General features: G+C 38.3%; 2 protein-coding genes and 1 long non-coding RNA gene across 3 annotated transcripts; 2 read left to right on the plus strand and 1 right to left on the minus strand.

Moving 5' to 3' along the window:
* The first annotated feature begins 574 nt into the window (after positions 1-574).
* LOC133710353 (probable LRR receptor-like serine/threonine-protein kinase At1g07650) lies at positions 575-3,382 on the plus strand. Its single transcript, XM_062136402.1, has 8 exons — positions 575-998; positions 1,120-1,300; positions 1,509-1,640; positions 1,745-1,857; positions 1,995-2,202; positions 2,310-2,544; positions 2,637-2,787; positions 2,886-3,382. The coding sequence occupies exons 1-8, from the start codon at positions 669-671 to the stop codon at positions 3,216-3,218; spliced, it is 1,683 nt and encodes a 560-aa protein (XP_061992386.1). The 5' UTR covers positions 575-668; the 3' UTR covers positions 3,219-3,382.
* A 3,826-nt stretch (positions 3,383-7,208) lies between these two features.
* On the plus strand, positions 7,209-12,607 carry LOC133711851 (DNA repair protein RAD5B-like). Its single transcript, XM_062137936.1, has 16 exons — positions 7,209-7,746; positions 7,872-8,005; positions 8,105-8,219; positions 8,706-8,837; positions 8,952-9,110; positions 9,446-9,634; positions 9,855-9,995; positions 10,134-10,289; positions 10,489-10,556; positions 10,702-10,824; positions 10,921-11,017; positions 11,142-11,254; positions 11,359-11,956; positions 12,046-12,114; positions 12,215-12,310; positions 12,474-12,607. Exons 1-16 carry the CDS (start codon positions 7,279-7,281, stop codon positions 12,594-12,596), a joined length of 2,781 nt encoding a protein of 926 aa, XP_061993920.1. The 5' UTR covers positions 7,209-7,278; the 3' UTR covers positions 12,597-12,607.
* Positions 12,608-17,592: 4,985 nt separating this feature from the next.
* LOC133712541 (uncharacterized) lies at positions 17,593-22,789 on the minus strand. Its single transcript, XR_009847466.1, has 3 exons — positions 22,328-22,789; positions 20,285-20,332; positions 17,593-17,889 (listed from the first exon to the last, which is right to left on the minus strand). It is a non-coding gene; the product is annotated as an uncharacterized LOC133712541 (long non-coding RNA).
* Between the last annotated feature and the right edge of the window lie 4,215 nt (positions 22,790-27,004).

Consider the following 27,004-nt stretch of genomic DNA (forward strand, 5'->3'; position numbering starts at 1 on the left):
ATTCCTGATTGGATTCAAAATGCAAAATGGAGTAAGATGTATGTTTCAATATATGTACATCCTTGTGGATTCCATCTATTGTGTATTTAGATACCGATAACATTTATACCTCCACTAACATTCTCTAGTTAGGAGCTTGTTTACCTACTGGTGTACAACATTTCTCATCAATATTTCTTTTCATTCCAGGATTTTTCATACAATAATTTTTCAAAGCTAACCTTTAAACCGTCACACAATCTACAACTGTAAGGAATTAACTATGCATTTTATTTTCTATTATTTAGGATTCTTAATATATTTGAAATATTAATTGCATGATATCTCTCGTCATTGTTCTAGGAATTTGTTTTCCTGCTGCTGCAACTCCTCAACCTGTCTGCCAAATACGTATGATCATCATATCATGTCTGTCATACTACTAGAAAACTTGACGATTAAGTTATTTAGAATAACTTGTAGCGATTATACTTACAGGACAGACCCAACCAAGGAGAAGTATTGTCGGGAAAACCTAATTGTAAGTTTATTATATTGGAGCCCTACCAGTCTATCTATATCTAACAATTATGTATATTAATAGTAAATGTGTTTAACTTTTTCAGACATTCATTGTTCATAAATTGTGGTGGTGGGGAAACATCTAATGCTGATGGAAATTGTCGTTTATGATCAAGATAATGATACGTCCACTATTTTACCTGAGTCCAAAAGGAAACTGGGCTCGGAGTAGCGTTGGAAACACCTACGACTATGCTTCCAATGGCAATTCTAGTAAATTGTTAAAAAGCGTTAGTTGTGGGCTTTCACCTGAAGCACGTTTATATGATAATGCTCGCACTTCCCTCGTCTCTCTAAAATATTACGGGTTCTGTTTACGTAAAGGCAAATACAATGTAACACTTCATTTTGCTGAGATTGTTGATGAGGTTACAGATATTCATGAGGATGTTGATTTTCGAGATACAGATAAACGCGCATTTGATGTATATATTCAGGTAATGTTTTTCTTAGTTTTGTCACCATGCCAGTACCCAGCACCTACCCATTTGCATTAGTATTTTTTGCATGCTTTGTCATTTGAACCAACTAAGTATGAATGGTGATTGGTTGCTGCAGGGTGAGAGAAAACTAAAGGATTTCAACATTATAGACAAGGCAGGACGTCCAAATAAAGAATATAAAGAAAATTTCATTGTTGATGTTAATGATAGTACATTAGAGATCCACTTCTACTCTCGATCGGCTGGAGAAGGGACACTTGATGGACCTCTCATATCTGCTATATCCGTAACTCCAGGTCCATAGATATTAATTATTTTTGTTTTTTTGTTTTTTTTGAATAATTAATTGTGTTCTTTTACATGCCTATATATATTTGGATGATCGCGTCCAAAGGTAACGTAATTACAATAGTAATTCTATGCATATCTAAGGAACAATCACAATTGACGTACATTATGTTTCTCTTGTCGGGATGACCATTCATCATTGAATTGAGAAAACAGAGTACAAAAAGCAACAACTATCTCCTTTGCAAACAGCACTCATTACTGTGGCTTCAATCATAGTTTTCTTGTTGCTTTCATTACTTTTTGCCTGGATGATGGGATGGCTGGGGAATACAGATCACTTACAAGGTAACATATTGCATACTGGCTAGAAACATTTGACGAGTATTCACTCTTTCACGAATTCTTACTGAACTTTAGCTTACATTTCTGATCACTTATTTGTGGAACAGAAATAGATATAGGTATAGAAAAGCCTGTCACCCTCAAACAATTAAAAGATGCTACTCGGAATTTTAGCAAGAGGAATGAGATTGCTCAAGGGGGTTTTGGGACAGTTTACAAGGTAACTAAGTTTATCTGTCCTTGTTTTTATTGTGGAGTTTCAACTACAAACTTGTGATCTTTAACTTGTAAATTCAGTTCTTCAGGAGAAGTGGACTTAATAATGTATCTCATTTGTTTGGTTGTAATTGCGTGTAGGCCGAAGTGCAAGGGAAAATTGTAGCCGTGAAGAAAATTTGCTCTCATTCAGAGGAAAGGATCAATGAGTTCATAAATGAATTTTATACCTTAAAATCAATGAGTCAAGAGAACCTTGTTCAGTTGCTGGACATTTACAACGCAAAAGGCCTGCATTTGCTCATCTATGAATATATGGAGAACAACTCCCTTGCACATGCCTTATTTGGTGAATTTCAATTCTATGGGGCCCCTTTCTTATTGTTATCTGTTTTCATGTTCTAACACTAATTATTTAGGAGAAAATATATTGATTTGGTGACTGTATGGTTGCAGACTCCAAGTCCAAATTGAAACTTGATTGGGAAGTTAGATTTAACATTTGCTTGGGAATAGCTAGGGGATTGGAGTATCTACATGAGCATCCCAGGATGAAAATTGTTCATAGCGACATTAAATCCGCTAATATTCTTCTTGATGGAAACCTTAAGGCTAAAATATCAGACTTTGGATTGGCAAGACTTTACACCGAAGGTGATCAATTCAAGTTCATCAAAGTAGAAGTGCCACAGTAAGTAAATATTGAAACAGTAATTACTCGCTGCCACTTTATATATACTTGTTGCAATAGTATAATGATAAGTTACCTCTTGTTTTCTGCAGAGGATATATGGCACCTGAGTATGTTCGAGGAATTGTGACATCTAAAGCTGATGTCTACAGTTTTGGAGTGGTTATACTTGAAACTGTTAGTGGAAGGACAAATGCAGGACACAGGCAAGATAGCCAGGAAAGTGAATTTCTTCTAGACACGGTAAGTAAAATGGCATCGCCATGCTTTTATGCCTTCTTTTATTCAATTATGCTATAATCTCATTTAACACAATGTGTGTGTTGTGTATGGAAATGCAGGCTTATGATTTACATCGAAAAGGAAGGCTGGTGGACTTGGTTGACAAAACCTTGTCTAACAAGTATGATGCAAAACAAGCCATAATCATTTTGAATTTAGCAGTAAAGTGCACCAGTATATCTCCAACTCTGAGGCCTACTATGTCTGAAGTAGTGAGTGTTCTCGTTGGCGACAAAAAAATTGAGGAGATTTGTACCCCTGCTCTTAATGATAGTCACCTTGCTCAAGTTGATTCCTCTGTTTCTATGGAAGCAACCTCGAGAGCATCCACATCATCAAATTTGATCAAAGGGGAAGATGAAACAGAACACATTTCTGAGAGCAACCCCTAGAGATTTCAAAATGAAACATAGTAATCTGGCCAAATGTTTGTGTTTATTTTCTTTTCCTTGTTTTTGGACTTGATGGACTCTACTGCGATCTGTATTGTGTAAAAACCATATACATGCTCACAACATATGCATAACAATCTAAAAGGGATCAAGGCTTACCTTCAGCAATCACTGGCATGGATTCCATCTTATGCAGCTGCTAAACACGTTCACTGAATATGGCCTTCTGTTACTTACCAACTTGTTTCTCAATGGACAGAACAATATGCAAAACGTCGGTAGTAATCAGGGACCAATTCATCTATATATATAGGAGACTTAAACCTCAAGAAGCTTCCCATTAAAGCTATCCATATCGGTTTAGGTTTCCTAGTTAGATTCTTAATGTAACACTTCATTGTGGTCTTTCTTGCAGACCAAGAATTGGATTACTTACCTTAATGAATAGATACACTCTTCCATTAAGTTACAAGTATTGATTTACAGTTTGTATCCATGTTAAACTAGGATTGATATTAAGCTAATCATCAATTACTTTATGATGATATGTGTTAAGTCCATATTTGATCTAACATATTGAACATGTTTAAAATCTTAGAACAAATTTATGGGTATGAATCATTAGAGAATTTATGCTTTTAAGGCATGTTATATGACAGGATCCGCTCTGGATTATACTCTGTACTTCCCCTAAAAGTGGACAACTCAAGATAACAAATCTGAATAAGAAGACTTTAAACCAAAATCACAAATTTAAAATACTCAATCCGACTAATATCATATCTTAGCACGATCGTAGCACCAAATAAATTCCCAAGTACTTATCTTAACAACAGAATTTACGGTTTGGTAATCAGAGCAAATCTACAAATTTAAACCGATAAAATACATAAGTAGGTGTTTGCCACAAAATTGTCTACATAAAGATAGCAATGAGAGAGATGACAAAAAAAAAAAAAAGCCAATCAAACCCAAAGCTCTGCCGTGAATCCAAATTTTGAGAGAGAAGCTCAGATATACATGATGTTCTTGCCTTTCATTACTGAGGTCTCTTCACTATGAATCCTAGTAGCAGGGGAACGCACTGGTCCATCGATCGAGCTTGCTGCAAACAAATGAGAGGCTGTTTATGAACAACCTCCTGCAAATTTCTTTCTCCGAGGCATTAAAACAAATACAGTCGTTCATGAACTGCCAGTCTTAATGCAATCCTATCTCCTGCAATTTCTAAGCATTGGGACAAATGGTCATTCATGAACGGCCGAGTTTCAATGTCAAAATATGCACGGAGGCGCCGCTGTCAAAGCCTTGGTTGAATCACGTTTGCCTTCTCTCAAAATAATTCTAGCCTTCTCCCTTTTCATCGCCTTACACCACCACTTCCAAAACAAGCCATACAAAACCTGAAACTCACAGGCAAAATACCGACCATATCAAACAAAATGATAGAAGCCTCACCCAAAATTGATCGTGGAGTTGGGCGGTGGTGAAACAATCGAAGCCTGCATAAGGGTTTAAATTAAAGTAATACGAAAGGGTCTGGACTAGGGCTGCCACTTGGTTTGGTAATTACTAAACCGACCGAATACCAACCGATACTTTAGGTTTGATAAACCGACTTTTTGGTAACCAAGACCGATAAAACCGAAATCGAAAATTATCAAAAAAGTTGGTTTGATTTTGGTAAATACCGAATCTACCGATTATCTAAATATTAGCTTTATATACTATGGTTTTCAATACACATACATGTATATTAAGAAATAAACATAAAAGTTTTCATAATAGTATGAACATTACTCAATATACTACATAATTAATAGTACATGTATTTTGAGTAACCTAGTTCAAGATGGTTAAATAACCTAGTTTTATTGAAAATAGATAAAATTTGATGTCATATATACAAAAGAAAGCTATGATTAGTAAATGAATACGAAGTTTATCTAAAGTTGGTAATACTGAAAACCGAAATACCGAATTTGGTAGATATGATTAAAAACCGAAAATTTTGGTTGGTAATTGGTAACTCAATTTTAAAACCGAAAGCTTTGGTTTTGAAGTTGGTAATACCTATAACCGATTCGAACCAACCGAGTGACAGCCCTAGTCTGGACAAAAGTTTTGAAATCAATAAAAAGGAATTATCAAATTATGGATGAAAATGCAAGGTCCAGATGCTCAGAAGCAAAGGAAAGATTAAACTTTGCTTGTTATTTTTGAAATGGTGGTTTGTGTTGAGAATATACACATCCTACATGGGAAAAATGGGACCTTGCCTATGAGTTTATAAGGGTTTGGGCCACTCCATCCATTGCCAATTAGTTTTGGATGTGAACCCCAGATTACTTTATCATAATATCAGAGGAGGTTATCCCACGTCTGCATGCCTCACGGCCACTCGAGCTTCACGTCAACCAAAGTTGTGCACATGTATGGCTTGAAAATTCGCCACACGTGCGGGGGCGTGTTGAAAATATACACATCCACGTGTATGATGTTCGGATTATGTTTTATACTCAGGCCTGCAGAAACTAAAGCCCGAGAATAAATGTGGATGTTCGGATCACTTTTCTTTTGAGCCTGTTCATCTCGGAAGTTCGGCCCGATCAATTTTCGATAAGGGCAAAAGCAGCCTAAAGCCCATTTCAAGTCTCATGGCCCAACCGCAAAGGGACGGATGCCCAAATCAAATCAGCACACACTCTATCAAATTGGCTGTCTAAAAGAAATACATTTGACGTATTCAAAATTTTATATACATTTGTCAAACCCAAAAATCAGTACAAAACCAAGAAATACCAATTCCTATGAACTACATTGGTTTGATCCATTTTTAAGGATATATAGGCAATCTAGTGACCCACTAGATGCAACCGCAAGTCCAAACAGAATCCCTGACTCCACCAGTTGAATTCATCCCATCCAAATCTCTGACCACATCAGTTAAATTCATCCAAACATCAAAAAAATCAAAATGACTTAGACATAAATCCAAAATAAATCGAATCCCTGGTTCATTCATACTAAATTAGTCCAAACACTATTCCTCTTCCAAAAAGCAATATCGTATAATGGGTCATTTACTCATTGGAATTTTTGAACTACGAGTGGCTTGATCCCTCTCTAAGGGTATTTGGGCAACCCATTCAAATATCCAGGTGCCGCCGCAAAAACAAACAAATACACACATTCCTACAATTGATTTCTTCATGATTGGAAGCAAATGGTGTTTCCCTGTAATGAGGATTATAATTAAAAAACACATTTTGTTTTGAATAGGTCGAAGCCGAAATAATTAAAGTTCTATTCTTTTTTATGAATAAGAATGAAATTATGTTGAGTGACATTTTTACTCACTGTGTGCAATTTTTACTCAACATAATTTTTATCCATGAGTATAGTCAATTTGGTTCCATCTCAATTCTTAAAGTAAAAAACAACAAACCCGAACCAATGTGTACTAGTCGGTTTTCTTGAGGCCAGCCCTACAATATTTTGTAAACTTTTCCGAGTGTTTCATAAAATCAAACGTCATAATTCACGAATTTCCTAATATAATTTGATGGGATTCGATACCACAACTTGCAAATTTTTTTGTTTTTTTTGTGCTCAAAACCGTTTAGATCTTCTTAATTTTTGATTTAGCTAGTTTGTAGTTTTTTAGTTGTTTTTGAATATGCATGTCTCTTCAATATTTCAAGGAATAAGGTTGTTGTCTACTACCCTTTGTACCTGTTTAGCGTTTTCACACTCTTTATACTTTTCATTTTTCCTTGCTCCGTCGAGATTTGCCCAAAAAAAAAAAAATAATAAATAAATAAATAAATAACGAATTCGCCCTACAATTTTAGTAAAAAGGTTAATGTAAAAACCCGCGAAATGGGAACGCCAAAAATGTAAAGCTTGATTTCGCGCCAAAAACCAACTCTAATATAAAAGCAAAAGCGCGCCAGGCCTTCTTCATTTCCCTCTTATGTTTTTGCCCTCTTCCCCAAATCTCCAAAAATCTCCGTTGTATTTCCAAAACCCATATCCAGCATCATTGATCAAAACCCACATGGATACAGAACACGTGGCTGATCGGCACAAAGTCCCGTCAGTTATCGGTGAGCCCATCAATTCCGATCAAGAAATTCCGACGGCCGTGACGGTTAAGCGGACAAACACGAGCTCCGGGGCTCGCATTTCGACTCTGATCAAGCAAGAGTGCATTGAGGAATTTGATGAAGTTGCGGAAAGTCGAAGGACTTTGATTCCGGAGCCGAAGGCCAAGAGGGTAAAGAAGGAAGTTCCTGACTGTGAACTGGTTTCAGTGCAACAGATGAGACCTCAGAATTTGGAGGATGGCGATTTCAATATTGAGCCGGATTGGTTCTTGGCGGGAAGCACATTGGTTTCTGCGGTTTCGACTAGTAAAGGCATGAAATTGTTGGACAATGAGATTGTTCATCTCTCTTTTCCTTCCTCAAATTCCAGCTACAAAACCCAATGGATTGTTCGTTTCTCGACGAAAAGATCAGGAGAGGTATATATCTATGTTTTCTGGTTTCTTTATGAGGTGTTGTGTCAAACAAAGTTACATTTCTTTGATTTAGTTTAAGTTAGGATGTCAAAGAATGATGACGTGTATGTAATGGTTGGATTTTGTAGATTGGTCGGTTTCCAATGGAATGGGCAAAATGTGTTGTTCCTCTTGTGAATTCGGGTAAGGTTAAAGTCCTTGGGCGGTTTATGGGTGTGCCGAAATTCCTATCTATGATGCAAGATATCATATTGTCTGTAAGGTATATAGTTTCAACTTTCAACCCATTTGTGGTCATGCATTTGTTGGACAAATCAACTGTGTTTGGAACTGACTGAAACCCAATTGTGATTTATTTCAGTTTTTATGTTCACCATTCAATTTCCGCTGCTGTTGAGGTGTCTTCATGTAAGCGAGAGGATTCTTATCCTTTCCTCATCTTGTTCAAATTGCTGAAACTCCAACCATATCAGAAGGTATTATCTAATTCTCCTGTGTTGATATCAGCACTTTTAGATAATATATAAAATTGGTTGACAAACTCTACTTATGGTTGGCCTTTGTTGTATTAATATTGTGCTTTTGCTTTTACTTTGTGTTGCTATACCTGTATTGTTCAATTGCATTTGACTAAGTTGCTAAAAATGGGATAGTTTCTGCTGATTCTCTCAGATGGTTGCCAAGCCGAATTATAACTTCATCGCATACATCTTTTTCTTGTGTTTTAATTACCAGTATAAATTCTTCTACCAAATAAGTAGTTTCACTAGGCTTGATTATACGTTTGTAAACTACATGTCAAATTCAAACATGACTGAGTTTGACCTTGTGTGTTTCTCTGTGTTATAGCTGTGTGCATGTTTGAATCTGCAAACACATAAACTACCATAACAATATATCAACCTGACAATGACATAGACTTGCATGAGTTACTAAAACAAAAATGTATGTGATCAAAACAGTGTGATCTGGATGAAGCTGTCAAACAAAGAAAGGGTAGCCAACAGTATGCATTAGAAAACAGAGATGAAGAAGCCATTTCAGAGTCTTCTATAAATAACATTGCTGGTGCTGCAGATGCTTGTAACTTGAAGGTAGGCACTTCAATGCTTTTACTTATCATCTGAGAATTCAGATATACAAATATTGTTTTGCAAGTCATAAATATCCTGTTGTCTGACCTCTCTCTGTCTCTCTAATTTCTTTAGGAGATGGAAACCCCAAGTACTCTCAAGTGTAATCTGAGGCCATACCAGAAACAAGCTCTCCATTGGATGTCAGAATTTGAGAAGGGGATTGATGTCGAGAAGTCAGCACCAACTCTTCATCCTTGCTGGGAGGCCTATCCTATATGTGATGAGTATGCAGTTTAAAATAACGCTTTTTCCTATTTCTCTTCTAATCTGTGGCAACACATACTACAAGCCCATATGATCAAATCAAATGGACTCAAGTGTCTAACCATTCTAAACATGCTGGTTTTCAGGAGGGCTATGTGAACATGTTCTCAGGGGAGGCAACCACACACTTACCAACTGCAACACAAACGCCAAGAGGAGGAGTGCGTCTCTTTATCACCCCTCTATTTCTGATTCCCTTTAGTTTGTTGTCGTGCATTGTTAGCTTACCTTATTGTTCTTTTTGGGTTGGGAGGGTTATTATCATCCACATTTTTTCTCTAATGTCACAAGTATCTGTACAGATTCTAGCAGATGCAATGGGACTGGGGAAGACTGTGATGACAATTGCTCTAATACTTGCAAGACCAAGGAGAGGAAACTCTGATAGTATTGAAATTACAAAGAAGAGAAAGATACATCAAGATACAATGACAACATTAAAGCCAAAGGGAGGCACTCTTGTTGTCTGTCCTAGCGTACTCAAGTGGAAGGTGAATCCTTTTCTTGTATTGTTTTTATCATTTATTTTAGTTTTAGACAACAATTTGGTTTTTTTTTTTTTTTTTTTTTTTTATTGTGCCAGCAAAAAGCTGAAGAACTGTTTCATATCTGTAGGTCATGTTGATGTACTGATAGCTTGAGTTGTAATTTCACATATGGTATAATATCCTATACTTTGCAAGTTCTTATCAACTCTTTTAATAATTCCAGGATGCGCTTGAAACCCATTCAGAGTCAAAAAGTATTTCTACTTTGGTCCATGTTTGGGGGAGAACCATCAGCCCCGTGGTGATTTCAGAACAAGATGTGGTCTTGACTGACTATGATTTTCTGACTTACGATTATTATTCGGTAAGAAACTGAGAATCATTTACAACCATCTGGTTAAGCCAATCTTAAGAACTTTAGTTTGGTAAGAACCACCAAACCACTATTTATTTTGGTTGGACACTTATATCTTTGTTGCACTGGACTTCACTTATGATGCAGTATCGCGAGAACAGTGTCTTACACCAGGTTGACTGGTATAGGGTGGTGCTCGATGATGCTGATACTCTTGGATCTTCAGGGGCAAAAGAAGCTGCTAAGGCTGCTTCTATGCTGTCCTCTCATTGCCGATGGTGGTTGACAGGAACCCCTCTTAAGGTCTGCCTTTTGTTCCTGTACTCGATAAAGATGCAAGGACAGAGGATAAGTGAAGCATATATATGAGTTTTAACAGTATATTTCATCATTTGCTTGGTCACTTCTTGGAGAAATTTAATCGCTTGCTTAGAATTAGGAGAGGGGCTATTCATTCATTGTGAGATTACTGACAACATCCAGCGGTGATCAATTGCTGCAGATTGATTTGGAAGACATCTACAGCCTCTTATGTTTCTTGCATGTTGAGCCATGGAGCAACTGGGCATGGTATGACGAACTGTTAAAACTTTATGATTTATAAATTGTTGTTGTTGTTTTTAATTTTTTCTTTCTATTGTATCTATAAGAACTGTTACTTCAATTAGGGAACCTGTACTTATGAGATATCTAATGTACTTTTACCTATATATAGCTGGAAGAAATTAATTCAGACGCCTTATGAAAATGGTGATCCAAGAGGATTGAGATTGATAAAGGACATTTTGAGGCCATTGATGTTAAGAAGAACAAAGGAGGCAAAGGAGAAAGATGGAAGGTAGCATACTTGGTTCTTTTGAACAATTCTTTCTCCACAAACATGTATGACATTAATCTTCTTGTTGACTTTTAACTTGGTGCATATAATTTTCAGCCCCATACTCATTCTTCCTCCTGACGTTGAAACTATTGAGTGTCATCAGTCTGAAGCTGAACAAGAGTTCTATGATGCCCTTTTTAAGAGATCAAAAGTAAGTTGTGTTTTAACAAAACTGCAATTGATGAATTTGCCCTTCCAGTTGCCTTTGGTAATTTTCATTGCTTCCTCGGTACTGGCCATCTTTCATCCATGGTTCTTACTTGCAAAATTTACAGGTTCAGTTTGACCAGTTTGTGGCACAAGGCAAGGTTCTTCACAACTATGAAAATGCCCTTGGGCTACTGCTCTGTTTAAGGCAGTGTTGCAACCACCCATTTTTTGTTTCGAGGTGGAAATGGTTTTTCAGTTTTGTCTAGATAATTGAATATTACTGCGGTTTTCCTTTTCAATATATGATTCTGTTTCTAAGAACCTTTGGATTGAAATATGCAGTCAGCATGATTCACAAAACTTTGCAGACTTGGACAAGCCTGCTAGAAGATTCCTTGAAACCCATCATGATTCTCCAAGTTCAGATCAGATTCTCCCCACCCAAGGATTTGTTGAGGATATCCATCGGGTTGGAAGTACAGTGTGTCCCATATGCTTTGATTGCACATATGATCCTGTACTTACACCATGTGGACATAAGATGTGCAGGGAGTGTCTGTTCTCGAGGTGGGAGAGACAAAAAAGATGGAACTCCCTTGGTCGTTTTGGCATTAATCAATGCCAGGTATGTTGGGAATGGATGGACAAAACTGAGCTCAAAACTTGCACATTAGAAAACTGTTTCCAGGTTGGAGTTGAGGAAAACTGGAAGGAGTCTTCTAAGGTTTCAAAGCTCTTGAACATCTTGGAACAAATTCTTCAGTCAGGTTCTGATGAAAAGTGCATCATTTTCAGTCAGTGGCCTTCATTTTTGGATCTCTTGGAGATCTCTATGAAGAGAAGAAATATCGTGTTTCAGAGGATTGATGGCAATCTGTCGGAGGATAAGAGGGATAGGGTTTTGAAGGACTTCAGCCTTTACCGCACCAAAGATAAACAGGTAAGCAGCAATAGTTTCATTTTCTCATTCTTTGTTGTTGCAGTTTGCAGTAATCTTTATGCTAGTTAATTTCCTGTATTGCATTTCAGGTCTTGTTGATATGTTTAAGAACTGAAGCTGGTTACGATTTAAGTGCAGCATCTAATATCTTTTTAATGGTACTAAATCGTACTATATTTATGTCTATTATTTGCATATATATATATGCTTCACTATGATTTTCTTGATATTGAATCTGTTATGTGCATCCTTCTATAGGATCCATGGTGGAATCCACCCGCCGAGGAGAACATACTAATGAGAATTATACGCAGTAGAAAACATCGAACTGTTGTTAGAAGATTTATTGTCAAGGTGAGCTAATAGTCTTGCAACTCTTGTAGCTTTTTCTTATTAAGGAACTTTGGTTAATCAATGCAAAATGAATTCTACTTTTGGTAATCTCATCTCCTTAAGTCCAGTAAGTTTTGTATTAAGGGATTGATTATGACATGTTAATGACATTAAAATTGGACAGGACACAGTGGAGGAACGCATGCAACAGCTTCAGTCTAGAAAGCAGCAAATGAGTGTGGAAGTTGTCCCTGTTGAGAAAGATGGATCGGCCAGAATTGAGGACCTCAAAATGATTTTCAGATGAATTATCCATATATATATGTAATTATCCATATATATATGTAGGACATAAGTTGGAAACAACTAGTCACACTATGGGGCTCTTTCTTTCTGTGGTATGCAACCTAAAATCCCCCAGTTTTGTAAATCTTGCGCTCCGCAATACAACAGAATTTGATCGTAAGAGGTTCCATGGTATGCTTTTGGATGTTTGGGCCTGTTGTTGATCATTTATGAATGTTGAGTACCTTTCTAACCAGTTAAGAACAATAAAGGTCATCTAGTTGAGAAATTCTTCTGTTTCTGTTAGTACCTCAATCATAATTTAATAAAAATATATGGTTAGTAAATACGTGACGTACATAATATGAAAAAAGTATGTATCTGTATTATTCAGACAAGTTAATCTAATAATTTGTCGAAAAGTTCAGCAAAATACTCAATTAATTAACTTTTTTTTTTTTTTAAATAAATGGCTGGTGCGGCTGCTCTCAAGCCTTGATTAATGAAACTGTCGAATACAAAGGGGGACATTGAGTCTAAACTCCTGATTACAATAAGCATCTAGAATATTTTCCGAAATAATATCTGAAATCTCTACAGGAGACTTGTATTCTAACAAGCACCAACTAGCAAAGAGTGCACAATTAGCTACTCCATTTGCTTTAACATAGCAGTGACACAGCGGAAAGATAACTCGATATGTAACCCGATTATAACATCTTAGCACAGCTTTCCTCCTATGTTGCCGCCGGAGAACAAATCCGACGACACTTAGTCTCACCCTGCCACTAGGCGGTAGCGACCACTTGACAAAGCAAGGAATTCGTCTCCTACCCAGAGCAGACAAGGCACTTTGAGTGCATACACAAGCACAAAGCCCGACTAGTTCTACACAAAAAATGTAGTTACTTATTACTCGCAATAAGCGAGAATAAACTAAGCAAACAAAATAAAAAAACTATTAATAAAATAAAATCTGAGATAGGGCCCACTAGAGGTGACAAACGGGCCGCTAAGCACAGGCACGACATGGGCCTGGCACGCTTAAAAGCGGCTCGGCACGACCCGAGCACGTTAGAATAACGGGTCGGGTTGGGTCTAGGAATATTGGCCCATTGGCCCGGCCCGGCCAGAGCCTGTAATGGGCCCGGCACGGCCTGAGCACGACATATTGTGGGCCGACCCGTTACAAACACAAAATTTCATTTTTGTTTTTAAAAATATTAAAAAACTACAATGATGAGATTTGAATATTAGACATCTTTATTTAAAATCTCATGACAATTCCACCAATGCTATTTCTTTGATGTTGTCAAAATAGTGAAATAAAACATTATATCCTTGTTTTGACACAAGTATTTTTTTTTCTAAATAATAAAGACTAATCTCATAATAATACAACTTTAGAATGAAGGAAAGAATAATATGATACTAAATCTTCATGTTAATATATAATCTCACGATAATATACTAAAAACTGTTCAAGTAATTCCTTATTTGTGTGTCTGGCCCAAACTCTAGGTTACTTGACCTAGTGGTAATAGGGTTTAATTAGAAGGATCTAGATATTCCTATTCAATGTATGATTGCCTTTCCTTGTATGATTCAGATTCAATGCATTGTAATCCTCTATATAAAGAGGCCCCTATTATCAATGAGAACACATAGCAATTCTCTCTCAAATATCGTTTTCCGGATCCTAAAACACGTTATCAGCACGAAGCCCTAACCCTGAAACAAATAGGCAAATCTTGATTCAAGAAGCTAAAAACCTTGAATCCGAATACAAAACCTTGAAGTCTTTTCTGCCTCCACCTCACACCTTGAAGCACTTGATCCTAAGAGTCCAGAACCGGCGGCGCCACCCGAAGAACCGGCCGGAAACCTACCGAACCGGCCACCGGAAGCTCTATACAACCCAAGCCGAGCCCAAGCCGCAAAGAAAAGAAAAGAAAAAAAAAATGGAGGAGGCAGCCCTAGCCGAGCCCAACCCGCAGCCCAAGCCGCGGCCCACTGTCGCAAGCCACGTCAGCACTGGACCCCACTGCCACGTCATCAGTCAACCCGGTCAGCGGTTAACAGCCGGTCAACGACCGCCAGAGACTTTTCCGACCACTTTTTCCGGCCAAATTTCCCGGCGACTATTTCAAAGTATTTTTTACTAAACGTTCCAGTTTTTTAGAGTTTTTTAATTCAATTTCTCTTCTTTTTCGGGGACTTGCAAACTCCCTTCTTCTACCCCCCTTTCTTCATCATAGAGGAGACCTAATTAAGCCGAACTGTGGGGGTTCGTGCTCACTCCAAGCTTAGAGCTTGTAGAGTCCTCCAAACTTAGAGTTTGTTGAGAAGTTATGATCGACCACAAACATATCATTGTTTCCATCTAATCCAACCCTTCTTGGAATCGAATTTCTTGGAAGCGACTACGCTCAGAAATTTTATATGTTTTCGTGGTAGCCTTTTACGCTCCGAAACTAACCCTAATTTCTTGTTCTCTTTCAGGATGAGTAACCTGAACAAATTGGACTTTGCTCCATTGGGAACAACTGGCTCTGGATATCACAGGTGGGTTCGTGATGTCTGCCAGCATCTCAAGGCCAATGGAATCCTGGATATGATTCTCGAGCCTAGCCAGGATGTGCTAACTGTTGAGCAAGCTCAAGCTTTGGAAGCAAATAGAGCAGCCTTAAAGGAAAATAAGGCGAAAGCCATCATCCTAATGACTCGTCATATGGATGATTCGCTCCAGTACGAGTGTATGAATGAAGAAGGCCCCAGAAGGCTATGGGTCTCACTCAAAGAAAGATTTAGCAACGTCCGTGACTCCCTGCTTCCTGACCTAGAAGTGAGATGGCATAGCCTCCGCTTCTGTGATTTCAAGTCAGTTCTTGACTACAACTCAGAAGCACTTCGCATTAAATTCTTAATGGAATTCTGTTGTAAAAAGATCACAGATGCGATGTTGATTGAGAAGACTCTCTCTACCTTCCCCGTCTTTGCATTGATGCTTGCTAAGAACTATCAAATCGATGTTACTGCAGGTCTGATCACAAGGTTTCTTGAGCTCATTGGAGATATGAATGTCGATGAAAAGCATGACAACATCCTTGTGAAGAACTATAATTCGAGATCCGTGGAAACAGAGCATATTTTGAAATCCAATTATAGTCGCGCCCCTAAAAGAGGGAGCCAAGAGCGAAACCCTAATCTTAGGGATATTTCTGGGGGGAAATGATTATTTACCCAATTTCAGCTTAAAAATTGCCCACTTGCTCCACCAATAGTTTTTTAACCCCATTTACCCAAAACACTCTAAGGGATTATTTCCCTAATACCCAATTAATTCTTTTTTTATTCTTTTTATTTATTTTTGGGGCTTTTTTGCCCTTTCCTTCTTTCTCACTTAGAGAGAGAAGTCACCCTCCACCTTGCTGTGCACCGGTGACCGGACTCCGGTCGCCGGAGTCCGGCGTCCAGTCACCGGAATCCCGAATCCGACTGCCGGACTGGTGACTGGATTCCGTCGTCTGAGTTTATTACCCCCCAATAATCATATTATTGCTCCTAAATAAACTTGTTATTGGGGATCAATAATTAGTGAAAATGAAGATGTTTTGAATTTTGAAAGCTTTCGGAGGTTTATCCAAATAAATAATCTTATTATTGCCTCCCAATAATCTTATTATTGCCCCAATAAACTTTTTATTGCCCCTCAGTAATCTTATTATTGCCTTCCAATAATCTTATTATTGCCAACCAAATCACAATAAAAAAAGCAATCACTACTGGCAAAATTTCCTTCCATTCTCAGAGTTCACAGTTTACCACAAAAAATAAAATTTGACCACCCAGAAAATGCTGTGTGTAGCAAAAAAAAAACACTAGAAATTGATTTGGGCACCCAATCACCATCTTCGCCGGTCTCTTGCATCAGAAACAGTTCCTCCCAAGTACGACAACACCTGCAAGGGTCTGGGGTTGTGCGGTCGGAGGCGGCTTGGGGGTGCCATGGTCGTGGCGGCGCGGTCGGGCTCTGCTTGGACAAAGCCGATCTGGGTTGGTTTCTTGGATCCGATCTGGAGAACGCAGTCAGCCGGAGGTGGAGAGAGAGAGAGAGAGCTGGGGTGGTGATCCATGGCTCGACGGTGGCGGAAGGATGATGAAGGCGATCTGGCGAAACCGGCGGGGCGATGCAGTCGGCCGGAGGTGGAGAGAGAGAGGGAGAGAGAGAGAAACTGGAGGTGGGGATTGGGGGAGGGAGAGAGAGAGAGAGAGAGTCTGGGAGGAGAGAGAGTCTGAGAGGAGAGGGATGAGTTTCAATTTAATTAATAAGGGCTAAAATGTCAATAGATGTTAGATTGGGTAAATGGGGTTAAAAAACTCTTAGTGGAGTAAGTGGGCAATTTTTAGGCTAAAATCGGGTAAGTGGTCACGGCCCCTACTTCTGGACATTCTGGTCCATATACACTAGTACAAGAATGTTGATAGACATCAGCTAAATACTGATGTCTATTTCAGTAAGCAACTGATATCTCATTAAGTGATGTCTAATGTCATGCATTTAGACATCGATTTTTGCCCGATGTCTACATCATATTAGACAACACAGATTTACAAGAAAATGATGTCCTGTATATACTACAAACCCATCACTACCTAGAATTATCGATGTCTAAGCACCAACTTCTGATGTCTGACATTACTTTAACATCAGCGAGTTGTTTTCACCTAATGTGTAATTAATCCTGAAACCAAATCGGTGTTTTACTTATATTTGATGTCTAAGAAGAATTTGACATCAGTCATTTACTAGTTTCTGTTTACATATGCATCTTTACACCACTAACTGCAATTAAATCTGTTGTTATCTAGTCTTTTGGCATCCCTTTGTAACTTAAATTTTTACTGTAGAAATAATATAACTTTTGTACTTCAAGATGAGATTAATACAAACATTTACATACTAAGAGAACACTTCTTATTGCTCAGATTAAAAAGAGACTAATAGTAATTTGAGATTAACAAGAAATATGATTTATTAGCATAAAAAAAACAAATACAATAAAGAGGGGGACATAAGGCCTTACCTCTTAGTACAAAAAACATAAACAACTTACATAATGGGAAGCAATAAAAGTTCAACTGATCAAAATTAAATATATTGGCTATCAAAATCAAGTTGGTACCCAAGAATTAATATAATTAAAATGTTACATGAATATATAAGCACCCTTGGAATGAGAGAAGAACAGCTCTTCCTTGCACAAAACAGAGCAGAAAATCCTCTTGCAAATCCAACAGAACAACAACCCTTCCTTGCATTATCCAGTGAAACCAATGCAACAAGTAAAATAATGTCTAAACACATAAACTTAGGAATAGATGCAGGAAAACAAACATCTAATATTTAATGACCTAAAGTACCAATAAGGCTAGCTTGCCAAGGACATTCTTAGCAATTCAAAAAAACAAAACAAAAAATGCTTTTGTTAAAGTTCTCAAACTCAGTATGTTAAAGAAAGCTCAATTTCACTCCATAGCATAATTCTTATCGCCTTATTTAGTTAAACCCACATAAAGAAGTTAGTTAAATTAAAAATGATTAAGAACCAATAAGTGTTTAAAACTTATACAAATTACAGATAACATAATAATTTATGGGTATAAATCGTCTATTGATTCAGCAAATCCATTTATAACTTGTGGAGAGATCTCTCTGTTAGGAACAACTATTTTTTTTGGGCAATGTTAGGAACAACTATTTATGGGTGAAATGTGTTGTCATCAAGTAAGTGTATGCAGCACAGTAACAAGCATAATGCATCATGTATTTCTTTATAACCATGTTTGATAAAGTAACAAAAGGAAAACTAGTGAATATATTTAGGATTAAATACTGTTTACTCCCCATACTTATAGGGTTTCATCGTTTCAGTCCCTGACATTTGAATTTCACCTAAAAAGTCCCTGAACTCTCAATTTCCTCCCAATTCGTCCCTGCCGTCAATTTTCCGTCAATTTCTCTGTTAAGTTGCTAACGTGGCAGCCATTTTATGCAGAAATGTCTATTTTACCCTCAGTTAAAAAAATTTCTGTTTTATTTTTTATTTTTCTCTTTACTTCCTCTTCCATTCTCTCGCACTCTCTCACCTCCCAAACACCACCACCACCTCTTCCTCCTCTCTTCCTTCACCAACAACAATGCCAACACCACCACCACCTCTTCCTCCTCTCTCACCTCCCAAATACCACCAGATACCAAACACCACCTCTTCCTCCTCTCCTCCTTCACCAACGGCAATGGCAACACCACCACCACCACCTCAGTCACCTCCCAAACACCAAACACCACCTCTTCCTCCTCTCTTTCACCAACGCCAACACCACCACCACCTCTTCTTCCTCCTCTCCATTATCTCTTCCTCTCCTCCTTCACCAACGCCAACGCCACCCACCACCTCCACCATCTGCAAGAGAAGTAAAAACAAGCTGAACTCTAAATTATCGCAACCAAACCAGTAAATAAAGCAACAATCATCTCAAATCTATAAATTGAAATACAATATCCCAAAGCTCTGAATCGAACCAAGAGCTTTGGCGTCAACTGAAAACCCAGATCACGAGCTCGCTGCGCCACCACATGGCATCATACCACGACCGAAATTCTCCAAACCCAAACCAGTAAATAAAGCAACAATATCCCAAAACAAACACCTTCTTCACCAAACCCAAATTCTCCATAGCCTCTCTCTGTCCGAAATTCAAACCTTACAATGAGGAAAGGAGCCAAGAGAAAGGCCCGGCCGGCGGCGAAGAAGCAGGCCGCCACCAAACCCAAAGTCACCGCCATACGCGCCAAGAGCATCAAGGCCTCGCAGCCTTAGCCGGAACAGGAATATGTAGAAGGGCAGAACAACCTTCAAAATCTATGGAAGGCGGCGTTATCGGCTGGAGTCGATTTACCAATACGACTGGGATTTCTCAAATCTCGAGAAGGAATTTGAAGAAGGAGGGAAGTTTCAAGGAATCGGGAACAACTACAATTCGGTCGCGGCGGAGCCTGACCGACTTGACCTCGGACCGGAACTGGGGCTATGGCAGGCCGAACGAGGAAGCCGCCATTTGTTTTTGATCGGAGCAATGACGGGGGCTCTGGGGCTATGGAGGTGGAGGAGAGGATTCTTGGATCTGGGTGGATTAAGATCGGGTCAAATTGATCGACCCCGATCGAACACACATACTGGATTCTCTATTGGCGGCGACAAGCATGAAGTGTGCTCGTTAGATGCAGATGACTTGGGTGGCTGGCTTAGCCATGGCAGATTGGGGTGATGGCGGAGATAAAAAGAAGAGGAGAGAGAGCTGGAAGAAGAAGATGTAAAAAGAAAAAGAAAAAGAAAAAAAAAATTAAAAAAGAGTAAATAAGGGTATAATAGACATTTTAGCTTGAAATTAATGACACGTCAGCAAAATAACGGGGTCTTTGACTGAAAGTTGACGGCAGGGACTAATTAGGAGGAAATTGGGAGTTCAGGGACTTTTTAGGTGAAATTCGAAGGTCAGGGACTGAAACGACGAAACCCTATAAGTATAGGGAGTAAACAGTAATTAACTCATATATTTATGTTCCTTTAACTGACTGATCAGAATTAAAGTTATGCGACCAACTGATTCTTTGGTTTATGATTTACTTTTAAATTGAATTTTTACCTGTTCCTCGAAGGTAAACTAGTAATCCGATGAATAGTCCTAACTTCTCTGCAAGAGATAAACACCAGCAACACTAGTATAAGTAGAATGAATGAATTGACGTATGAAAGACACCCAAAAAATAAATTAAAAAAAAAAACTAGAAAAAGATAAAGGCAAACCGTATGGTGGACTTTTCAATGGTCACTAAGAGAATCAAAATAATAAAAGGGCTAAAGTCTGTTTAGTCCCTGTATTATGCCTCTCTCATCGTTTCAGTCCCTGACATTCCAATTTAATCTGAAAAGTCTCTGAGGTCTCAATTTCCGTCTAATAGGTCCTTTTCGGGGGAAATTATGAATTGGCCTTGGGTGAAATGTCCAATATACCCCTCAGTTATTTTTTTTTTTTTTTTTTTCCTTTTTTTCTTTTTCCTTTTTAATTTCTTTTTTTTATTTTTTCCTTTTCCTTTTTAATTTCATTTTTCCTTTTTTTATTTTTATTTTTTTCCTTTTTCCATTTTAATTTCTTTTTTTTCTTTTTTCTTTTTAATTTCTTTTTTTGTGGTTTTTTCTTTTTCCTTTTTAATTTCTTTTTTCCTTTTTTTTTCATTTTTCCTTTTTTATTTCTTTTTTTTTCATTTTTTTTCATTTTTTTTCCTTTTTAATTTCTTTTTTTCCTTTTTTCTTTTTTCTTTTTCATTTCTTTTTTGCTTTTTAATTTCTTTTTTTCCTTTTTTATTTTTCCTTTTTAATTTCTTTTTTGGTATTTCTTTTTTTTTTCTTGTTCCTTTTTAATTTTTTTTCCTTTTTAAGTTCTTTTTTCTTTTTCGTTTTGCCTACTTTCTACTTCCTCAACCCACCAATCCCATTCCGATCAAACTCCACAAGCCATCTGTTTCCCAATCAGCTCGGAAATTCGCCGCTAAACCACTCCCCTCTTGTTTTCACAGCCTACTTCTCTCTCTCCCACTCAAATCCCACTTTCTCTCTCCACATCAAGCCTCAATTTGGAAACTTTTCACTGAAAATTACCATTTTTTAACTTTTCACTGAAAACTACCATTTTTTCAAACTCTGAGGTTTTTGGGTTTTGCTCAAAATGGTGATTTGGATTTTGGGTTTGGTTGAAATGGTGGTTTTTGATGGCCAAGTTGACAAAAACCAGAAGTGAAGAAGAAGAATAGTGATGGAAAAGAAAAATGGCCGTTGGCGTGGAGAACAAGAATTGGAGTTTCGGGTCGATCTGGATTGGTTCGCCGACGTGGCGCTACTGATGCAACAGAATACGATGGTCATTAAAAAGGAAAAAGGAAAAAGAAAAAAGAAAAAAGAAAAAAGAAAAAAAAAGGAAAAAAGAAACTAAAAAGGAAAAAATAAAAATAAAAAAATAAAAAAAGAAATTAAAAAGAAAAAATAAAAAAGAAATTAAAATGGAAAAAGGAAAAAGAAACAAGAAAAAAAAAGAAATTAAAAAGAAAAAATAAAAAAGAAATTAAAATGGAAAAAGGAAAAAGAAACAAGAAAAAAAAAGAAATTAAAAAGGAAAAAGAAAAAAAAAATTAAAATGGAAAAAGGAAAAAAAGAAAAATAAAAGGAAAAAGAAATCAAAATGGAAAAACGAAAAAAAATAAAAATAAAAAAAGGAAAAATGAATTAAAAAGGAAAAAGAAAAAAGAAAAAAAAAGAAATTAAAAAGGAAAAAGAAAAAAAGGAAAAAAAATAAATTAAACAGGAAAAGAAAAAAGAAAAAAGAAATATCTGAGGGGTATATTGGACATTTCACCCAAGACCAATTCATAATTTCTCCCGGAAATGACCTATTAGACGGAAATTGAGAGCTCAGGGACTTTTCAGATTAAATTGGAATGTCAGGGACTGAAACGATGAGAGAGGCATAGTACAGGGACTAAACAGACTTTAGCCCTAAAAATAAAAAGAAGAGTCTTGACTTGTCATCTATGAAATCTGTTCAAAACCAAGGGTATTCCTCAGACCCATAAGAGATAGGCTCTTTATCATGAATGGGGTAAATTCAAATACATAATCCTCTGAGTAAACCTACAAAGAACAGAGAGAATCTGACCCAATAGGATATTGAAAGTGTGAGACAAAGCTTTTGACTGTTCGCATCCAATTAAAAGATGTTTCTGCACCGAACGCCTTCACCTCATGTTGTTTATCTGAATTTCAAAAGGCCCTGGGAAATCAAAGCAAACTTGCAGAAACTACGAAAATTCAAACTCTATTATTTCAACAGATGTAATGAATATAAAGAAGAAAGCCTAACTACCGAATTGAAAGAAATTGCAATCGAAGAATGACAGATTTGAGAAAACCAGAATAAAAAAGGCATAGCTTCAAAGAGAGTAAATCGCATATGAATTAAAGAAATTAACAATAGAAAAGGTATAGCAGAAGAGGAAGCTTACATCATCAAGGAGGATGAAGTCCGGGCTGCCAGCTTGTGTTGGATTCAATTGTAACCAGAATTTGGTCTTTTGAGAAATTTTTGGCCTTTGATAATTGCAGAGAGAAGAGAGAGAGAGAGAGAGAGAGAGAGAGAGAGAGAGAGAGAGAGAGAGAGAGAGAGAGAGAGAGAGAGAGAGAGAGAGAGAGAGAGAGAGAGAGAGATAAGAGGGGTAACCGAATGAAGGGAGAGATTAGGGTGACTGCAGTTCAGGTCTTCAGGACGTGGGGATTTTTTTTTTCGTGAGAAGTTGGAAGTAATTTTAACAGAGGAGCGCACTTCGCTTTTCTAATTATGAGGTTCCTGCAATTCAAAAAAAAATAATAATATCAGGCGCTGTAAGGCCCGATGTCTGTGGCCATATTAGAAATCAGAAATAAAAGAATGCGATGTTAAAATATTTTTAACATCAGATTTTGATAAACCTGATGTCAATCAGGCGATGTCTATTAAGGGATTTGTAGTAGTGATAATCGCTCTACTTGGGAAGGTAACCGCCAAAATAGGCGAACACGAAACCGAAGAGGTAAACGTGGAAAGAGAGAGGGAGGCAACGCCTCTGGCCATGTTGGTGGTGCCACCAACACTAAAAGCCATCTAAATGACGCTTTCAAAGCGCCTCAATCAATGGAGTCTGAGCAAAGAGATGTATGTTCCCGATGTGGAGTATCCGATCATTGGGCACACATTTGTAGAGCTCGTGAAGAAATTGTCACCACCTACAAAGCATATTGTGAAGCAAGAGAAGCTCACGATGTGGAACAAGAAGATCAAGAAGATGATCTAGAGTACAGGGTTGAAGACTACAAATCTGGCTGGGATCAATAGATCGCCAATTCTGTTTAAGTCTTTATTTTTCCAAGAGATGTAATAGGCAATTGCCATATATTTTTTGTAGTAAATGCCAATGGTTTAGTTTTTCTTCAAAGTAGGCTCACCCAAAGTAAGTGTGATGTCTAGGACGAAGGTTCTGAGATTAGTGATACTTAAGCGAGCCTTGCTCCACCGACATCTCTCTACTCACCTGGTCACATTTATTTTGGAATTACCGAAAAAAGTTAGACGACTACCATTGTTTTGCATTAGCTAGCATTTTGGATTAGATTTTCTTTGGTCAAAGAGACAATGATGTAACTCTGTTGGCTCATGAATAAAATTTTGAGTTCTTTTCATTATGACTCTATTTTGATTATGAGCATATTACTTTGTGACTACGATGGCTGGGTCATCAGTATTAATTCAAGGACATGGAATAGCCCAAGTTCCCCCTGCCAAATGGCACTTTGATTACTGTCACAGAAACTCTCTACGCTCCTAGGGCAAATCGTACCCTATGAATAGCCAACGGATTCCATACGAAAACGCATGTAGAGAACGGAAATGAGTTCCTTTGCAATACCTCTAATGATTGCGAACAAAGGCGCATCTTAGAGAAGTTTATGTGTCTATCTAGTAGACTCTATGTCACTATTCGAGCTATTAAATCCAATAAAAGTTATGAGAGAAGATCTCTTGGATTTAGACACATATTGGCTTTGTCACGACAGGATAGATCATCGTAGTCATGATATGATGATCCGTCTACAAAAGACTTCACATGGACATCTATTCTCTCGAGCGAAATGAAGCATGAATCAAAGGTTGATTCTTGGACTAAGTGTGACCGCCGTCGCTGCCTCTGGCACGGCCGCAGTCCGCCACCAGCCTAGGGCTGGCACAGTCCCTATCCATGGATGGTGTCCATCATGGTGATGGCGCCCCAGGTGATGCTGCAATCACCAACTTGCTTCAAATAGCGTTTCAGACACTTAGGCCCAACCAAAATCCTCATTGGTTGCTTCTAAAGCCTCTCGCTCGTTTTACAAAGCCCGTTCCTTAGGAAAATTAGGACTGAGACCGTCCTATGCAAAGGATATAAAAATACTCATTATGTTCTTACATAGAATCCATAGGGATTATGTGGACTGATTCAACCAACTTGCGGACGTTTAAATATCTCATGATATTGGTTGACACGCTAACACGCTGGTCACGTGTTGTGCCATTGTCCACCTGTAAATGCTGCTTATGCTACACTTCTAGCACATATCATATGACAACAGGCTCACTCCCCGAATCATCCTATTCAGTCAATTGGATTTGACTATGCTAGTGAGTTTACATCGAAGACCTTCGATGGTTATTGCATTACCTTCAATGGTTATTGCATTGGGACTGATGTTGGACATCATATTCCCATGAACACACCCAATTGGTCTCGCGGAAACGACTACGATGCTAGTCTGGACATTGGTAATGCGCATTAATTTCCATATATCCGCTTGGGGTGATGCAATATCGCATGCAGTTATGCTAATTCGTCTACGACCCACTGCCACTCAATCTACCTTTGCGTTACAGCTAGTGACTAGGTACAAATATCGTACTTACGCACATTTGAGTGAGCCATTTATGTGCCAATTGCGCCGCCACAGCGCTCTATAATGGGTCCTTACAGACGAATGGGCAACTCAGTTGGATTTGAGATTCCAACAATCGTCCGCCACTTAATACCCTTGCTAGGCGATCTCCTTACCGCTAGATTTGCGGCTTGTCACTTTGATGAGACAGTCTTCCCATCGTTAGGGGGAGATAAGAACATGAATGTTCAGCAGGAACGACATGAATTGTCCTGGCATGTCCCCACTATGTCTCATCTTGATCCCCGTTAAAGTGACGAGATCACACAAATATGCTGCAAACATGCCTGCAAGGATAGACGTTTCTACAAGAGGACGTAGCGCCACCCTACACGGAGGTAGGCATGGCCCCAGCTAGGATGCGTGAGAGGCCCGTAGGTTCGAAGGATACTTTGGCACACTCCAATCCTTTGATCAACGACACTCAAAATCCTTCTCATGAGAATCTTCCGGGTTATGGTTATCGTTGGGGGACGCCTCAACGTCAGAATCTATTCCTGAGAATGTAGAGCTCTATGAAAATTACACTAGTGTACATGAGACGTGGGATAGAAACTCCATCATAATTGATGATGTAGTTGCGCATGAGTTTGTTAAGTCAGATGATATCGAACCACGCTCTGTTGATGAATGAATGCCAACGTAGAGAGATTTGGCCTAAATGGAAAGATGCGATCCAGGTTAAGTTGGATTCTCTAACGAAGAGGAAGGTTTTTGAGCCAGTGATTCCAACACCTCCTAACATAAAACCGATTGACTAATGGGTCTTCGTTAAAAAGCGTGATGAGAAAAAGAGATGACAATCTCGCCTTATGGCGCAAGGCTTCTCACAAAACGCCCTGGAATCGACTACGATGAGTCATATTCTCTCGTAATGGATGTCATTGCACTCCACTACCCTGTCAGTTTGGTAGTTTCCGAATAACTGAACATGCAGCTTACGAATGTGGTCACTACATATCTCTATAGGGATCTAGATACAAAATATACATGAAGGTTCATGGTGAACTTCATTTACCCAAGTCAAGTGGCTCTAGACCACGGAGCGCGTTTACAATAAGGTTGAAACGCTCACTAAGATGACTACTTGATTGGGAAGGGATATGCCCACGTGTTTCCATAACAAGTTTCGGATTCTATCGCGGTTCATGTTGGACATGATCTTCATTGGAAGCCCTTAAAGAGTTAAGGGAAACCGCTGAACACTTGAAATCCGAGTTTGAGTTGAAGGATTTTGGGAGAACACGATTATGTCTCGGTTTGGAACTTGAGCATCGTGTTGATAGATGCTTAGGCATTTTGACAAGATCAAGCCTCCAAGCACCCCCATGATCGTCCGTAGTCTTGATCCTAAAAAGGATCCTCTTCATTCAAAGGATGATGACAAAGATGTGCTAGAGGCAGGAGTGTCTTACTTAAGTACAATAGGCGCATTATTGTACTTACCTCAATGCACAAGACCGAACATCTCATTTGCCATGAACTTGTTAGCTAAGGTATAGCTTTGCGCCAACGCGACGCCATTAGATTGGTGTAAATGATATCTTTCGGTACTTGAGATGTACAATTGATATGGGCTTGTTCTATCCCTACAGAGAGATGATGGATTCGGACCCATTACACACCAGGAACGTCGCCAACACTGGCCTGCGTCCTATATCCCCATCCCAAAACGACATAAGTGTTTTGGAAGGTTTTGCTGATGTTGGGTATCTCTCTAACTCATACAAATGTCATTCCCAAACTGGTTAAGTGTTCACCATGAGAAAAGACTGTGATATCTTGGAGGTCTACAGAACAGACCCTAGTCGCT

Source organism: Rosa rugosa, chromosome 5 (assembly GCF_958449725.1).
Source record: "Rosa rugosa chromosome 5, drRosRugo1.1, whole genome shotgun sequence".
Taxonomy (NCBI): Eukaryota; Viridiplantae; Streptophyta; class Magnoliopsida; order Rosales; family Rosaceae; genus Rosa; species Rosa rugosa.